The following is an 18,574-nucleotide window of genomic DNA, read 5'->3' on the forward strand; positions in this document are numbered from 1 at the left end:
CTAAGAAGTTACTTCTTGGCAAATTCTGGTGTACTGTCCTTTCATCAGTTCCCAGCTGTTTCTAGACAAGTAGTAGTACATCAATCTTCTCTCTCTGCTGAACACCAATGGCTTCCATAAAATGGATTCACATTTTGAACACATTTCTCTGGCAGGTTTCCAGGAATATTGAGGGCCTAATGACCAATCTAACAGGGATAAAACTTAAATTTCTCTCTTAAAAATCACAAGTAGTGCTGAAATCGTTGCAATGCTTTTGTTGCTGGCACAATTTAGTATTTAAAATACGATAAGGGAAAAAAAAAAAGACAAGAGAAGTTTGGAGTGCAAATATTCTTTGGTTTACTCATTAAAACAAAAGGACACAGCAAACAGCAAAAACACTGGCAATTAAATAAACAGCAAAATCTTTATAGGCTTCCTAACAAAAAGTCTTTGGCTGTTTGAAATGTATTAACTTCATGCTTTTAAGTACATTACAGTGTCTAGAAAGTCACATTTTTTATCCCCAATATCAAGGCAGAGAGAAGATGAGGAAGAAAAAGAAGGATAAAAGGTAAGAAGTAGGAAAAGAAGAAAAAAAATTATTTAAAGTTCCATTTTCCATTAGTTAAATAGTATATAACACAATGATAACATTAATTTCTGTTTCTACTTTCACTGTACACAAAGCAAATTGGCTTGCAATTTATTTATCAACTTTGGTGAATTCACATCATCATACACATCAGACTAGTATATCAGATATACTGAATCACATCTTTTCGAAAAGAATTGTGACCCTTCCAACCCAGATGATTGATTCTATGATTCTACTAGCAGAATTCTAAAAATCTTAAGGAATTGCACAGAGAAGTCACTGTGTTTTATCTTATCATAGGCAGAGTTAAAATTCTGTACCACAAGCAGTTTCTTGGGATGCTCCTCCCCTGTCCAGCTATTTTCCTGTAGCTTATTCCTCAAATAATCCCCATGTGGTCAAAGGAAGCAAGCACCTGTGCAGATCTATAAGGATCTCTTCCTTGGGAGATCCTGCCTGGCAGACAGGAAGTTTTGACCTCTGAGCTGGAGATGCACAAGCCTGCTGTTAAGACTCTATGTGACAGCATCACTGATTTTATTTAAAACTCAATGCTTCATAATGGCAACACTAGGAAGCTGTTATCTGTGCAGAGAGCATAAAGGACTATAACTGAATCAAATATGTCTATTTTACAAGTAAATGAAAGAAATTACAGAGTGTACCATCACCATGATAGTCTGTTACCAACATTACTGGATTCTGATAGTTAAGAATTAATTCTGTAAATCTATGAAAGATGCGGATTGTCTGACAGCATATTGTTTTGGTTTGTATATCTATCTTGCAAGGCTCTTACTCTACTTGAACCATTCTGTTTGATTGTATTTATCAAGCTATTTCCATAGGCAAAGCACAGTAAAAAAAGTCATGTGCAGTTTTTCTTCCAGATGGACTCTGAATAGCAACAGATAGCGCATAGTAAGAAATCAATTAATAGAGATATTTAGGAAAGATTTGTCATAATGTAAAAACCCTCTTTGCATGCTCCCTTATTCCTTCATAAATCAACAGTGTTCCATCTACAAGTAACTCATAGGCAGTCACCTATAATACAAGAACTTATATGTTCCCCTCATCTAGCATTTTGTTGACCCCATCACAAAGTTTCTGCAGATGGATTTTATAAGGTCCAAAGGGATTGTACAAGGCAGCCAAAAATTCACAATCAGAGAAGTGATCAAACACATTGTTGACGCGTCCATGTGACTTCGCAGTTAGGTGACGCTGAATGATTTCATGGAGCAGCTCTCTACATTCATTCAACAGTTTGGACAAAAAGTTCCTGTCAAAGGTATAATCCACCTGATGGAAACTGACCACGGTCTTAGCCAGCTGATGAACCTTCTTCTTGAATTTCTCCATCAGTGCTATTTCATCTTGATTAAATTGGTTGTTCCTGTAGAGAATTGCCAATTTGAGGACTATTTTAATGAGGTTTTTGATTATCTTCTCTGCTTCTTTTTTATTTTGTGTATATTCCTTTGTTACTCTGTAAAGCTCATCTAAAACATCACTGCTTGTATCATCAATCAAAGTAGTTGCTATTGATTTGGACACCATTTTTCCAAGGATCTTCTTCTGGGCCTGAATGGCCAGACTTTTGGAGTTGAAGACATCTGTGGCCACTAGGAGAAGAAAAAAGTGTGCAGTCAGTACTTTGAAACAGACAGTCTCTGGACAGCAAGTTGAGGAACATTTATACATTCACAATAGTCTTACTAAGTGCCACAAAAATAATGCAATGTAGTTGCAGAAAAAAACCCATATTTAAATCCCTAGAACTCTCTTCTCTTTAGGTTTATGGTCTTTCAGACAGTTTTACTTTTGAGAAGATACCAACTGAAGTTGCTCAGAAATGGTTTAGAAGCTCTCTCTGTATATGGATTGATGGAATTTCAAATTGAGGCAATAAAACTGCCTGATTTGATCAGATGAGTCACAAATCTAATCTGATTCTCACATTCGTAATGAAATCTGAAACCAGGATTATTTCAATGTCATGACAAATAACCACTGCTACTCAAATAAAGATAATAATTCAGTGAAGCAACCATTATAAAGCCTTTTCCTGCTTAGCGTTTTACATGATCAGTGAATGCAGACACAACACATTCATTTTTTTAAATATATCTATTTTATACATATCTATAGATAACCATGCAGAAATACAAAAGAAAGACTAAATACCATGGGTCAGCAAACAACACTGAGATTCTCTGGATGGAATCTGAAGACACTGGTTTTCAGAAGAAAAGTAAGTAAAGATTAACATTTCTATGTCCTATATTTTATGCAGTAAAAGCAAGACATTTACTTTCTAGGGATTGTCATAACAATTGTGAGCATAACCTTTTAAATGTATCTTTTTGTGACCAATGAAGTAGATCCTAGACCACATTTCCACTTCTAAAATTATGTTTGATTACACCCAATGACTGGTTTGTACTTTTGTTCAAAAGAACAAAAAGTTCTTGCTAAAAGACCCCAAACAATGCTTCAGAAACTTGACTTGTGAAATGTTATCACTTGTTCTGTTATCAGCAACAAGTTTTTGACACTCCCTGGGCAGCACTCTCTCCATTAAGACACATGTGAGTTGGTATTTTCAGTTGTCTGGGAAATGGCTGCCTTTGTGCTGCAGCTCTCCTGAAGTCTCAGACAGGGGGAAAGAAGACTACATCTGTTTACATTTACTATACATATGAAAGGTTTGCTTAGCAAACACAGGGACTGGGAGTATTTTCTTTTTTTTTTTTTTCCTTTTAATGAAAACATCAACTCTGCAGATGTCAGACAGTAAGTCCCTGAATTTGGAAAAGGTTTCCTCTTAACTGCTGGTATGTGGGCAGCTGGGTGTGTTCAGACACAGGGTGCCTCAGGGGTGCCAGCAAATAGAAGAAACTTGTCCTTCAGGACATGAAACACAAATCTGTATTTTTAATTCAAGAGTATCTTGAGAAACTTAATAACAAGCTCTCTTTTTATCATCCCATAAACCTTCAAACAGGTTTGTTCATTACAACTTTCAGTGCATATCAGTATTTTGTTTTGAAGTATGAAGTGTCTGAGTACATTTTTTAAAATCTTTACTGCAAGAGGACACTCAAAAACCAAAGAACCCCTTGTTAACTATCTTGGGCAAAGCACTCAAGATCACAAGACAGACACACTTCTCAACCACAAAGATACAGGAAGACATTAAAGATGCTGAGCAGTCATTTTGAACTGAAAATATTTGATTTTCTTTCTGTGTTTTTAAAGCTAAAACTGCAACAGTTACTATTAAAGTGGAACTAATCCATGTTTTCCAAAGGGTGGTCAAATACTAGAACTCAACAGCCAATGCTTTACAAAGATCTACGGATGAATGATAACTTTCTTTCTCTTCCAAAACAGGAATATCAATTGTTATTTCATAACTTTTATTAATTAAATTCTTTTTATTAATGCTTATGATGTCTTCTTTCTGACACTCCACACAGATATGGATGTTCCTACTAACAGCAGTTACTGTTGGCAGTATTTTAAACATTTTACAGTTGTTCAAAAAAACCCCTCTTATATTACATAATTTTATATTTTACAAAGTACAACACAACATGTAGTTACCTTTGCTAACCAAAACAGGAACTGGTCCATTCTGAAAGCTGCCAAACTCCTAAGGTATTTTTCTAATATCTATCCAAGTTTTGGGACTATCCAACATGGCTTACTTTCCATCTACTTTGCTATAAGTACACTAGAAGTTAGTTTCATTTTCCCTGTGCTGTTACATGGGTTCTAATTTAATTGCTAAATATGTAAATTTCATACTTCAGTATTTCAGCCAATGCAAAAAAGGAACTTGCTAATTCTTTGTAGTCTATAATCAGATTTTTTCCTCCTTACCAATGACAAAGACTTAAAATTTATTTCACAGCTTGAATAAAACTCAGTTTAAGCAGTAAGAGTACAGAGCTTCTTCAGAATGAACACACATACTTAAATAACAGTAAAGCTATTACTTACTTGTTCATCTAATGTAATTGCAGTTTTTACTGCTGACAGCAGAAAGAGAAGCAAAACACCCAAGGTGAAAACTGGCCTGTGGCGTATTTATTCTGGTAAATGCAGCACACACTTTATCGTGTGCTTTGAAACATTGTCAGAAGCTATCACAGAGAGATTATGGAGTTTTCCTCCTCGCTGTAAGGGCAGCTCCTCTCAGCTACCTTTCTCTCCTGCCTGCAGTGCTTCATTTTGCTCTGGCACCTCAAAAAGCAAAAACACATCTCAGTGGTTTCACTTCCTCGAAGAGAGAGCTGAAAGGAAATTGCAGCACCGAGCGAGCAGAGCAACACTGAGGGCTGTTCCTGCCAACTGACAACTGGAACAAGTCACAGACAGGGAGAGAGAAGAAAGCTCCTGTGACTTGAGAGCACAGGTGACGTGTCCAGAAGAGGTTTTTAAAACATTAACTTGGTATCTGGAAGTGGAGATGCTCATCCGTGTATCAGAGGTGCCTGACTCACAGGATCTGATGGGGAGGGCAGCGCTCCCAAGGCAAAGGGCTGCCAGGCACCCCCTTTCAAACTTCTGACTGCAATTTCAGATACCAGCACCTGAAAATGCACCTTTATACAACTACTCAGGGATACAGTCGTATGTAGACACCTTTTGAAAGTGATTACAGTAGCTGGCCTGGATGTCTGACCACACCTTCATGTTGACAGGTTACATCCTTTCACTTTAAACTGAAATAGTGTAATTTCTCTGGTGACCTGCAAGTAATAACACTAATTTTAAGCATCTCACAGTTTGGTGTACCTCATTACTGCTCTTCATAGCTCCAATTTCTTTCCTCTGCAGTTTTGTACTTTACCTTTTAAAAGGTTATCATGTAAAAATACCCCTTTGAAATCAATGGGATGTCATTTTCTGCACAAATTACTTAAATAAGCATTATTATGTGCAGTAAAGCCACGCCTCCAAAGAGGGAGGTAGTCCTAGAGGAAAAGCTCTCAGAGGAAATCCTGCTTCCATTACTTTGAAATTCACAGGATCAATCTTGGGAATAATGCAGACATCTGCAAAATCTCCTAAATTATTATTTAAATGAGGAAACAAGGTGCTAGAGATAACCTCCTGTGAAAGCTGTGAGCTTAGTGATTATGATATTTTTTGATTTTCATAGCCAAGCACACAGGATATGGTATTAACATGGTATTAACATAGTATATAACATGGATTTTATGTATTAAAATGACTAAATATTGGACACGTAGAATGTCCAATATTTATTCTGGATGTGTTTTTCCCAAAGAATTTTACCATAAAGAGGTTTTCCTTAAACTGTGGTGGAAGTGTAAACTTTCAGTGAAAATTTAAAATTGTGGTTAATAGACTCTCAGGAGACTGCTATAGAAGTACACGAAGACTCATACTTATGGCTGCAATGCTGACTTTTCCCTCACATGGAAACTAGCACACCTCCCTCCGTACTGTGGCAAATGACTATTACACTATTACCACATACCCTATGTCTCAACTTTATTTAAATTAAAAAAAAAAAGGCAGCATTTGGAAAAAACCCAGCTTTTTTTCTTCCACAAGACAACCGTCTAAGGTAGATTCAACATCACTTGCAGCTGAGTATATGCAATCTCATGTACATTGACAATGAATACTTGAGTCACAGAGTATTTTTAAACATCTCATTATGAAGGAGCAGAAAAAAAAAGCATCCAGCAAAAAAAAATACAGTGAACCATCATAAATTCCATGGTCAAGTCAAGAGCGGAGCTTTCTGAGACTCACTGTGTTGACAGAACAGTCCAAAAAGAAGAGAAAATATGACTGTGAAACACTGTTCCTTGAGACCCAGTTCTCATTTTAGAGACTAGAACATCACGTGCTGCACGAGTTAAGATCCAAAAATGATGAGGGTTTTTGGGAACAAAAACATCAACATGGGGTTGAGAGGAAAGTGACAGCACTGATTGAGGGCTGCAGGCAGCATTTAAAAGATTATCACATTGCATTGAGAAATGTGGGAGTGGACTTCCTGATGGGAATCCTGTGTGGATTTGTGTGTTTGCCTCTCTACAGGCTGTGTGTGAGAACTACAGCTAAAAGCCTGCACATGCCATACATGCATGTTCAGTCAGACTGCTGTAGTGAAAGAGCACTATTTCCCTGGAGGAAGGCAACTTGAAATCAAGTGGAATTAGTGTTATGCTCTCTGAGTGTATGTGACCATGAGTCATGCACCTCCAAAATCATGAGATTGCCTAGATATGAAGGGATGAAAGAATTACTGAATTTTTTATCTTTTTTTGTCTTCTGCTTTCTGGGTCTTCACAGGTCTACCCTTGTTTTCAGGAATGACATAGGCCAGAAACATAAAAAAAATAAATACAGAAGCATATACATATATGAATTCACAGATAAATACATGACTTCAGTAAGATAAAGCTCCAATGGTGATAAACTACAAGATTAAGTACCAGTGAACAAACACATCCTGAGGTACAAAATAGGCAGAATAGTTATAAACCTGTTACCAGGGCTGTAACAATTTTCACAATGTACTTATTACATGACAATATGATTAAAAAACTTGAGTGGTAGGGTACAGACTATGAAGTCTTCAGATATGAACAAGGTAAGTTGATTTTTCTAGCTGCCAAGTGATATATATAGCTTCTTCTTAATAACCATCTGAGTGAGTCACAGTTTCAAAAAGGTTTTTTAATGCTGTTTTCTTTTTTCTATTTTAAGAGGAGAGTCAGTGTTTTGATTCTTATCTCAGTGCTTCAAAGTTTCCTGGGTGAGAGGTATGCTAAAATCCTTACAATCCTTCCCAAAATTCTTCTAGAATTCCTTCCAAAATTAGAGTAGCTCCCACTACTCTAATTTTGGAATTAGAGACCATTAGATTTTGGAACTACAGATGACCACTTCAGCATATTGGCCAATCTCCACATTCACAAGCATTTGTTCCCTTATTGCTTTTTAGAAGCCGATGAAAACTGAGGCTTCTACCAGACATGCAAGCCCAGAAACACACTGAGAGCTTTCACTCTTCAACCTCAGACTCTGGGACTGCAACTTCACAGCTGGCTGAGGGCAGGAGTGGGAAGAGACCAGGAGAGCCACAGAGTTTACTGACAGAAGGACGTCAGCAGGGCACATGGCTTGGGCAAGCACCATCAGGCAGTGGAAAACCCAGACAGCAAATGGCCAAGTGCAGAAGGGGGAATGAAAAAAACCCCTCAAACAAGGGCCCTGTACAGTACTTGCTTCTTTCACATGCACCTCTACTTTTTTAATTCGTGTACACGAGGTCCTTATTGGAAAATCAAATATTTTGCTTGGCACCTTGTGCTTAAAAAGAGGGATTTATATATTAATACCGATTCTAACTAAAAAAAAAAGTTTTAACTAAAATTTTCAATGCATACAAAGCATTCTTTCATGAGTAACATTTGCCTACAGTTCTCCTAACAGGTAAAGTAAATGGTACTAAATTGTGTCTTGCCATAATTGTTACCAACTGAGCATACAAGGAGAATGTTAATTATTCAAGCAATGTGCACTAGTTCTAGCATTCATACTGGAAGACCTCCAAAAGGAAAACCACCCGATCTGAAGCCAAGCCTTATGCATGGCAAATACTGCATGAGCAGTCTTACTGGATTTGGAAGTCAGCTATGAGGCTGCAAGTCACTCTGGAGCAACAGTTAATCAAGCAATTTCAGAAAAAAATATGGCTAATGAAGCATTTTTGAAAATACAGAGTATGTCTGAGCTGTATACTCAAACTGAAAGGGGGCATATATTGATCTGCAGAAACATGGGAAAAATAAAAGAAAAGTCAGCAAACACCATTTTGAACAGCTTCTTATCATCCAATAAAATGCTCTGTAAGTCATTGCCAATATGTGTGCATGTGATACTGTTTTATGCTTCTAGATTTTGCTATTTAATTCTAATATTAGTGTATTAAAATGTCCAAAATTTTATGAACCGCAAAAGATGATCCACATTCTAGCTGCAAAAAAAAAAAAAAAAAAAAAAACAACCCAAACCATTAAAAAAACCCCAGAAAATAAAATACTTTTTTTGGTCAAGAGGTGAGAAGAATTGCCAAAAAATGTACCTGAAGGTTAAGGCTGAGTAGAGTAGCAAGGAATTATGCTATTTCCAATAAGAATGTTACAGAGTTTTGCAGTCCCATGGGAGCAGTCAGTGCCAACAAGTTATTCTGGTTTTACATGCTTGTGCTTCCCACAGCCAGCCTCTGCATCACATGATACATATACTGTAGCTGATTTAGAAATTTTAAAAAGCCTCCTAAAAGCCATTTTCCTCAAAACCTCTGCATGTATTTTAATTAACAGCATAGCTTTAAAAAGAAGGAAAAAAAATCAGATTTACTTCAGATGACTGCTCTCAGAATATTTCAGGATACAATGGATACTAAACCAAGAAAATGACAGTCACACAGAGCAGTGTTATGAACTTAATTTGGTATTTCAGTCCTCTGCCACCATTTGTTATCCTTGTTGGAATGTAACAACTGGTGCAGTGCTGTTAAATACGCAGCCTGTATATTTCAGCTGTTGGTCCTTTCAGGGTTGTATCAGGTTCCTCTGTAGGTACCAAGTGTCCGTGCACAGTGAATAATAATGCTGACAAACCTTTTCACAGGAAATAAATGTATCTTATGTCATTCCTTCCAATCAATCAAATGCAATGCAGGTACTCTGTATTTTGTCCAGCCTTAGAAATACATACCAAACTGCAGTAAAGCAACAGTGCCAAGCTCCCTAAGCCAAGTGACACCCTAAATTTGAAATCTGAAAAAGTGGTATCTAATTGCTCTTACAACCATCCTGGCAAAAAGAATGTTTTCTCACAAAAAATGAACCCCAAAACACTTAGCTGTAGGCACAGGAACTACATACATATAAAAAAAGAGTTCCTGGCTTGAATGCAGAAGGAAAACCTCTGAGACCAGCAGCTCTGAAGAACTTGGAATCCATCGGATAAAATGAAATTTGGCATATTGCAAAAATACAGTGAAGTGGAAGGTCCGAATGAGATGCCAATCTGGCATGAGAGGGACAGGGAACTCACTCACAAGGCAAATGTCAGAACCTGGCCATCAAAATGCAAAGGGCATGTATTTGAATCACATGTAAAGAAAGCCAAAGCAGAGGCTTCAGAGAGTTCAAATGACACAGAAGTTTGTGAGGGATCTTACAACGTCTTTGAAACTAGTTAAAAATGTTTTTCCTGTATTTCTAGTTCTGGCTCTCTATGCTTCTCCCTGTCAATCTGTAGCTGCACTGTCTGTTTCTTACAGAGAGGATTTGACTCCCATGGTATCTGTCTTTCATTTTAATATTTAAAGCAGGCTGGATTGCTACCATTAACTTTATGTGTGTGTGTATATGTGCATATATGTGTATATTATTTTTAATATACATATATATAATATAAATTATATATATTATATATAGTTAATAATATATATAATTTATATATTAAATAAATAAATAAATAAATAACTATAAAACCAACTTCTGAGGCACTCTGAGGCACTGAAGACTGCCACAGCTACAGGCCAGCTGCATAAAATCTAGTAGTGACACCCAGGGCTTTCAGTTCTCAGGTGTCTGGTCGGTATATTCATTTGCAATATCAACATTGAATGTAGATTATAAAGAATACACAAAATTATCCCATCTAAGAATTTTACTTATCAGATATCAACTGTTCTTTACGCCTAAAACACTAGAGGCACCCTTCATCTCTTTTTCAGTTTTTAATTTTTTTACTACCTTTTTTTTTTTTTTACAAGAAAGGATATATTTTATGGCATTCAATGCATGGCTGTACAGAGAATATGCACTTTGTCTGTCTTCCATATCAGTCACTCATGGCTGCTTCCATGATTATGGAAGACTACAACTGCTGACTGAAATGGTAATTTTCTCTGCACACCTAACATGTTTACTTTCCTATTCCATAAGGAGCAAAATAAACCAACCCCTAAGTTTTAAGTTCTATTCCCATTATTTAGTAGCTACAGCCTGTATCCTCTGTATCCATACTATCATAACCTTTATCCAAACATCCAGTCCTGAAACAAGAGGTTGAGTCTTTCATCTTCACTTCTCCCTCACTGTCAGCTCAGAACAGGCTCTCCAAGACCCAGGTACACAGTTTATCTTCCATAGACTTTGCTTTGTCTCCTCTTTGTTCCCACTAGTGCCATCCAAAACCACCTTTAAAATATTTGACTTAACAACACCAAAACTCTCAAACATAACTTAAGACTGTCTAAACACCAGTCTACCTCCCCTCATATCTTATGAGTTTGGTTTTACTTTCATTAATGTCCTTAAGTAATAGTGGAATATAAAACATAAGAGAAAAATTAGGTCTTCAATTTTGTAGCAACTTAATCTTCTTCTGTAAAATTGAATCTTTGGTTAAACATTATGTCTGACACTGTCATTCTCTTTTACATCAGGAAGCAATATTATTTGGATACAGAACTCTGTTATCTAGCAAAGCAGTAATAATCCTATTTGTTTTTAAAGGTCGCAAGTATATTTACTGACTGAAAACTGGACAGCCTCCAGAGGTCCCTGTTCAGCCTCAACTGTTCTGTGATTTGTTAAACCTGCATCCTCTCTGTAATCCTCTTCTTGGGGCAAATCATATGAGACTTGACGGCACTGTCTTTTACAACTGTTGACTGCTGCAGAATTTGACAATTTAGCTTCTTTACTTTGCAGTGGCATCAAATGGTATTTTCAGCTGAGCAATGGACAGCACTGATCAACTATGAAAGGGGAGGCAATAACAAGAAAGGTTGTTGCACCTTCACTTTTCCAAGATTATTACCCATAGTAAGAAGGAGGGAATGCAAATTTCAACCAGGAGAAGGAAAGCCTTCAAGTGGTGAACAGAAGCATTATCAATTTAAATTTCAAATGTTTGCACTGAAATAAAAATGTCAATACTTTCTCTTTTCCTCACCATCATGTCCTCTCCTCCTCACCTGCATGATATCAAGTAACGAGTCACAAAAAAGGGATCAACATTTAACTGCAAGTTACTGATTTTGATACCAACTGCTTGTTGCAAAGAAATGTGAGTTTAAACATGCATCCACAACGCAATGTCCTGCATCACAAAATTTAAATCTCTAATTTCCAGCATTGAGGACAAGGCTGCGAGCTTGATGAGGACATCTCACCACAAGACCCCAGAGTCAAACTTTATTCCTACCCCTTCCTGAAGTATCCACCATTACTGTTCACAGATGCTCAAATTTATGATTCATTGTTTCAAGTTCCTAAAGAAGTCTACATCACTATTGCTCAGTTAATGTTTTTAAAACAAGCGTTTTTAGGCTAACAGAAACACCCATTCATTTTCTCATTACAAGTAGGAAAAAACAGCCCTTGGAATCAGTAACTGAACTATTCACCAGAGTCATCTGCTCACTTCCATTAATATTAAACCAAAATTTTAATCTTTCTAGAAATACAACTGTCTCTGTAGAATAGTTTTGCAAAGTGGACATAGCAAAAGCAAAACCATTCCTCAAGAAAGCCTCAGGTTTTAAAACAATGGAGTTTCTGCATTTTTCAAAGGTTTCTCCACACTTCTTTGAAGTTAATTAAATGCATGCTTGCCTGTGCATGCATTCAGTCAGTTCTTTATTAATTGCTGTATGAATGTAAATATTTTGGGATAGGGACTTGAGGGTATCACATTCTTAGAGATCCACTAAAATCACAGGGCAGCTAGCAATGCCTTAGAGCAACTTGCAATTACTGGCCTGTACAGATTCATAAAATCATCTCAAATTATGTCCCTGGAATTTCAGGTTTCAAACCTTTCAAGGATAAATGCTCTCAAATAAATCAGGTGCTTATTCCCACTTTACTGCAATTTATTCTCATTACTACAAACTGCCAGCAGGAACAGGACTCTGCAGACACTCTGACATTTGTACATTATCTGTCAAACTGAAATGTAGGTTTTCCCTACTGCTATGCAAAATGGACTATCTGACCTTTGACTACTAATCTGCATAGTTACAAATGCTGATACTAAATTCTGCAAAAGGTAGGGAAAATTAAATAAGTTTATACAGTGTGCACCAATCCTCTATATTGCTTCTGCTGAAACAGATAATCTTCTGTGGGGAAGATTTTGAATGCCAAGTTCCCGAGACTGAATCCAACATGTGAGCCACCCAGAGATGTGAGCTCTCTCCTTCCCGCTGCCTGCCAGCCAAGCAATAGAAAAAAACCACACACCAGAACTGGGACAGGGAATTAACCAATGAAACTGAATCAAATCACCACCCAACTCAGGCAGAGAATCTTAGGGATAAGAACAAAATTAGTGAGAAAAGATCCCAAAGTTTTGAATGTCGAATGAATATCTCAAAGAACAGGCCTCTCAGTTTCTCTCCTCCTCCCTCAAAGTAAGACTGTCTCCAAATGACAATGGGTTTAAGGCTTGTGCTTTTGCCATCAATATGGTTAAAATCACTGAGATTTCGGCAGTTGATTTAATAAAATGCAGCTAATCCCACTGTGTATCCTGTTCTGTAGTCATGACAGAGAAGCGGCCACAAAACAGGAAGTGTACACCTACCATTAAAAAACACAAGCAATTCATCAAATATAATTATGCAAACCAAGAAAACATGAACATCTGTAACTTTCAGATTTCACACCATAAAAAAAACAACTCAGTGTCAATATGTATAAGGCTATTGTTCAGATTAGTGCTACTCATTAATGCAGAACAGCCAGTTTAAGCATCAAATTTCTTACAAATTCATAAACAGCAATTGCTACTAGTAACAGTACTACTGCTGGATACTTCTGGATCTATGAAGCATCTAAGCAATATGCAAACATGAAAAAATAATCTTAAAATATGAAAAAAGGTAATTTTTTCTTTAAAGCCATTATGAAATAGATTAAACTATTTCAGCCTACTACTTCTATTGAGTATGGAGAAATGAAAACCAGAAATTGTTTCACGAAATAGCATAAAAGCCTTCCTCTTTTTGAAATGCTCTACTCTTACCACATTTTGTAGTCTAATTATAGCAAAAAAACAGCCCAGAATTTTGAGATAACACCTGCAATATAGTTTTCATTTGCTTTACTTATTATTAGAGGGACACTAAATGACTGAGTGGAGAGGGGATGCATTTTGCTTCTCAAATAGCAGCATTTAAGAACCCTTCTGAAACTGTAATATTTAATGGGAGGTTTGACCAAATCATAAATCGATACTGATAAAAGAAATGTTGGGTGTTTTTGGATAAAAACTGAAAATTACAATTAGTGTTACATTTTTTCTTAAGCTACTCCTAGCTAATGTATAACAAAACACTCATTATTCTTAGAAGCAATTAATTTAGCCTGTTACTATGCTTGGAAGTAGCACTGGTAAAGAATACAGCTTTACCAAGTGTATGTGCAAAGCCCTTCCCTTACCCAGGTATTTCTTTTGATTCTGCAGAGATTCTCTGACTTTTGCTCCTTGTCTACAACCTCTGTCTCATTTGTGGTAGTCCATTGATTGCAAAGTCCCCGAAGGAAACAACCCAAAGGTGTAAGTACCATAATACAGCAAATGCTATGATCACAGATAAATGAAAGGAAGACTGGGAAACTAAGTCTCCAGTACAACAAACAATTTCAGAAGATGAAAAAGCTCTACTCGTAGAACTTGAAACCAAACTGCCTTCTTCCCTTATGTGGAATACTATGAACAGTATTGGGCTCCCCAGTATCTCCCCAAAAAAAGAGCTGGAAAATGGAAGCAGGTCCTACAGGCTGTCACTAGCATGGTTAGGGAGGTGAGGCACCTGATACCAAAGATGTGTTGAGAGTGCCAGTTTTGGTCAAAATAACAGCGTTCCTTACCAACATGTGCAACTTCTTACTGAATAGTTACAGAGCAGGCAGAGCCAGGCTCTTTTTGAAGATGCACAGCAAAAGAGAAGAGGGCAAGAGACACAAGCAGCATCAAGGGGAAGTTCTCATTTGGAACGACATAGCAAGTGTTACCAAACACTGAAGTACTAGAAAAGTGGTTGATAGAGAAGTGGTGGCATCACCACTCTCAAAGACAGCATCAATGCAACTGGAAAAAGCCTGAGCAACCTCATCTAACTTTGAATTTGGATCCAACATGAAAGCTGGCTCTGCCTTCAGTGAAAGGTTGTGCCCAGTGACCTCCAGAAATTCCCTAGAGCCTCAGTTAATCTATGATTCTCTCTATCAACCAGATAGCTCAAGGGACTGTATCTTATTTGAAACTAAGCATGTGAAACTTGCAATTCATTCTGGATTTCATTGCATAAGTATAATTATATTAATGGAATTTTCTCAAAGCAATCTAGCATTCAACCCTACAATCACAGCTAAATGATTAACCTGTTAAGTTTCAGTGATTTTCTGAAGTAATCTATCAGCTACAGCCCATGTTTATCCCGTGGCCTGTGCTCAAATTACCACCTAGCTTCCTCATCTGATCCAGCTGTACAGATTAATAAATACATGAGGTACAATGTGTCCTGCAGAAAACAACTACTGCATATGGACTTCCAAATGTGTTATACAACAAAAAACCACCAGTTCAACTAATTAAATTCTGAGCCTGTAGGAAAAGCAATCAGAGTGGCCATCTGATCCACTCACAAACAGGTTATCTCAAAGATGACCCCAATGTGGCCAGGAAAATAAAAACAACCATTCTTTCAGTTTTGAAGGGGAGAGGTGCAGAGCTTCTTACAGAGTCCTATGGCTTAACAGCCTGAAGTCAGTGTTCCTACTGATAGATTCAAGGGCCCACATCGCAATGAAGCTGCAGCAGCTGTGCTACAAACCATGGCAGTTTTTGTCCTCACAGACATTTATTTCCTGCATCTCACTTCATTAAATGGACTGTCACCCAAACTACGCTAAAAAAAAATCTACCAGTTCCAGCTTGCCTATGAACTATACTCTTACTCCCCCAAAATTTCCCATTGCTTCTTCTTCATTAAGGTTTTAGCTTCTTTGTTTTCCTTTTTCCCTGCTATTTGTACCTCTGGCAATGCTTTCCTCATGCATATGTGATACGGTTTTACAGCACCTGGTTAGTAATAATTCTTTCAAAACTCTCACAAGCTTATTTTCTTTTTTCCTGCTTTCCTGTACTAGGGGGGATACTTTTTTTCCTATCACTCTGTCCTATTAATAATTCCAAATAACTATAGAAGGGACTGCACAAAAGGCCAAATTGTCAAGCATTGCTATGATTTACAAGGCTATGTCCATGATATGCATAGCCAGCTATCTTTTCATTCTCCTCATCAACAGTAAGAAAGTTTTCTGTGAGATAAAAAAAAAAAGTTCTCAAATTGAGTAATCAAGATGTCTAAAACATCCACTGGGGCCAGATGATGCTTCTGAACTGAACTGTCCAGATTATTACAACAAAAAGCCCCTGTTTCATGGGCCTTAATGTTTTATGAAGATTATTATCTTGAAAAGAGAGGCTAAGCAAAGCGCAGGTGAAACAAAGGAAGCCCACATTTTTTAGTCTTTCAGGTGAGAGCAGAAGGTGATTCAAATCTGTGGGGTTAAGTACTAATTACATACTCTATTTCTACAGTTTGGATTTCTCATTCATTGTCATAAAATAAAAACAGGTTCTAACAAATTCTAGTTTTGGAATTAGTGGGATGGAGAATGATACATTACTGAGTCCCGTTGATGAAGTAGGTGGAGTAAGTGGACTGCAGGAGCTCAAGAGCACTTGATTTCTTGTCTAGAACAAAATTCTAGCTTGGAAAACATTCACACATGAGAGGTGACTGCAAAATATCAAAGCAAATCCAGCACTACTTATAGGAGGGAATACCAACTTCATGAAACAGTGGCTGCTCTGCGATTTTATAACCCCTGTGTTGTTCTGAGCTCTAAAAGGAACAAAACAGGTGAGCTCATTCTTCAGTAATCTCATTTGGATTAAAAAAATGCTAATCACGTCTAAAAAAATCTCCAAGCACTTGTAGGCATGCTCTGATCTCTCTCTCTCCTGAAATGTGGTATTCAAAACTAAGTATAAAAAAGGTGCAATGCAGGCTCTCACTCGTGTCTGAGTGTGTTTTACAGGCTATGTATTACATTCACTCTGATATCTGTTATTATTTTACTTTTCCTTTGAGATATTAGACTTCCCTTGTTTTTTTTTTTTAATATACTGCATAAAACCTGTAGCATGAGGCTGAAGTTCTCTGGCGCTTTACATAAATTACTGTTTCCCTCTATTGAAGAAATGCATTCACATCACAATAATCTTGATTGGTGCTGCCATGTACTTTAAAATGTGCACTCATTATACATAGTTTTAACGCGACAGCAATAATAACATTTCCTTCAGATCTCAAAAAGGAATTCAGTCAAATCAAAGCCTGAAACCAATTGGTACCTTCCATGGTAGGTGACATGCCACCAATCAACACCAGAGTGAAATTATGCCATGCAGTTAAATGCTGTAAGTCTTCTTATGGACTTTAACACACGATTTGTTTCATCTGGGGTGAAAGCAAGGAAAACAAGAAAATGTGACAGGGTTATTTATATCATGACAGTTGTTGGAATCTTAAATGCAATACAGATTGATGCCACAAAGACACATGCACATATTTACCACAGCATGGTGGGATACAGACAAACACAAAGATTGTTCTGAAGTTACTGAGCAGCCTGGCAGGAGGAAAAAAACCTGTTTCATGTTACCATTCTAATACAGACCATGAAGACATCAAAGGCAGAAGCTGAAAAGCCCACATACACTGCTGTATACCCCATATTCAGCAATTAGTGTAGTATATACAGGGGTAATGCCTGTCTTCAAGCAATGTCTTTTTAGTCTCTGTTTCTGTTAAAAAAATTAGATTTTACTTGAGGTCAAATGCTCTACCTTTATTTGATTAATTACAAAAAGAAAATCTTCAGGAGTTAGCCATTCAAAATTGACCTTGATTTTGGGTTTCATTGTAACAGTGGATATAGTTCATTTTTACAGTAGTAAAGCCTACAATCTTGGATCTTGTTATGTAGATTTTTAAAAATAATCCACACTAAGTCTACTTTTATAGACATCCCAATGTTCTCCAATTACTGCAATTCCATTGTATAAAGTAGCTGAAAGTGAAGTATTGCTCACTTCAGCATCAGATCGTTCCCAGAACATACACAATGTTCAATGTTATTACTGCACCCTCAACTCTCTCCTTCACTGAGCTTGATCTTCCAACACACGGGAGTCACGCCTGGAAGATGCAATTGAACTTCAGAACTCCTCACAGACCCCTTTACCAGCTCCTGGCCATTTGAGAACCTCTGCTTTAATGAAACTAAACGAAAAAATCTGCCTATGCTTACAAACATTCATTAAGCCAACATTTCTCATGTAGCCTTCTCCTACTTTCACTTTTTAGCTTGTAGCAGATTAGCCACTATACCCTTCATCACTAGTTTTGGCCTTGAAATGTACAGGATCTGGTAAAATACCTGTTCTGTAACTGTCCAAGTGTATCCTCTCCTCCTTCCATAACCAGGACTTACCTCCTGATTCCCTAGGTGGACCATATAGTTTGTGGGTAAATCAGAATTTCTCTTTAGGAGTGACATTTAGTCTGGCACCTAAAGCAAAAATCAACAACCTCCCCTTTGGTAAACCACTTAAAAATTATATATCCTCAGTGTGAAAAGACTGACACACACATTCAGTTTGAATTTGTGAAGCATCCATTTTCTTTATGCAAAAAACCCAAGTTTCTTCATGAAACAGAGCTTGTTGAAAGACTCTATTTTATGCTACATACACTGAATCACTACTAATACAAGGGTATTTGACTGCATTTTTCAGTATTTTATGGTTCTATAAATGTTCAATCAGACT

At 37.1% G+C, this 18,574-nt stretch overlaps 1 protein-coding gene across 3 annotated transcripts in view; it reads right to left on the reverse strand.

Annotated features, from left to right (window-relative positions):
- Window positions 1-318: 318 nt before the first annotated feature.
- The window catches only part of TNFAIP8 (TNF alpha induced protein 8), a 56,509-nt gene continuing 38,253 nt past the window's right edge, over window positions 319-18,574 (reverse strand). For all 3 annotated transcript variants that reach the window (XM_066569061.1, XM_066569058.1, XM_066569060.1), the window contains one exon: window positions 319-2,208. In XM_066569061.1, coding sequence (XP_066425158.1) covers window positions 1,643-2,208 — 566 coding nt within the window. In that variant the 3' untranslated portion in view covers window positions 319-1,642. The remainder of the gene's footprint in view (window positions 2,209-18,574) is intronic.

Source organism: Molothrus aeneus, chromosome Z (genome assembly GCF_037042795.1).
Source record: "Molothrus aeneus isolate 106 chromosome Z, BPBGC_Maene_1.0, whole genome shotgun sequence".
Taxonomy (NCBI): Eukaryota; Metazoa; Chordata; class Aves; order Passeriformes; family Icteridae; genus Molothrus; species Molothrus aeneus.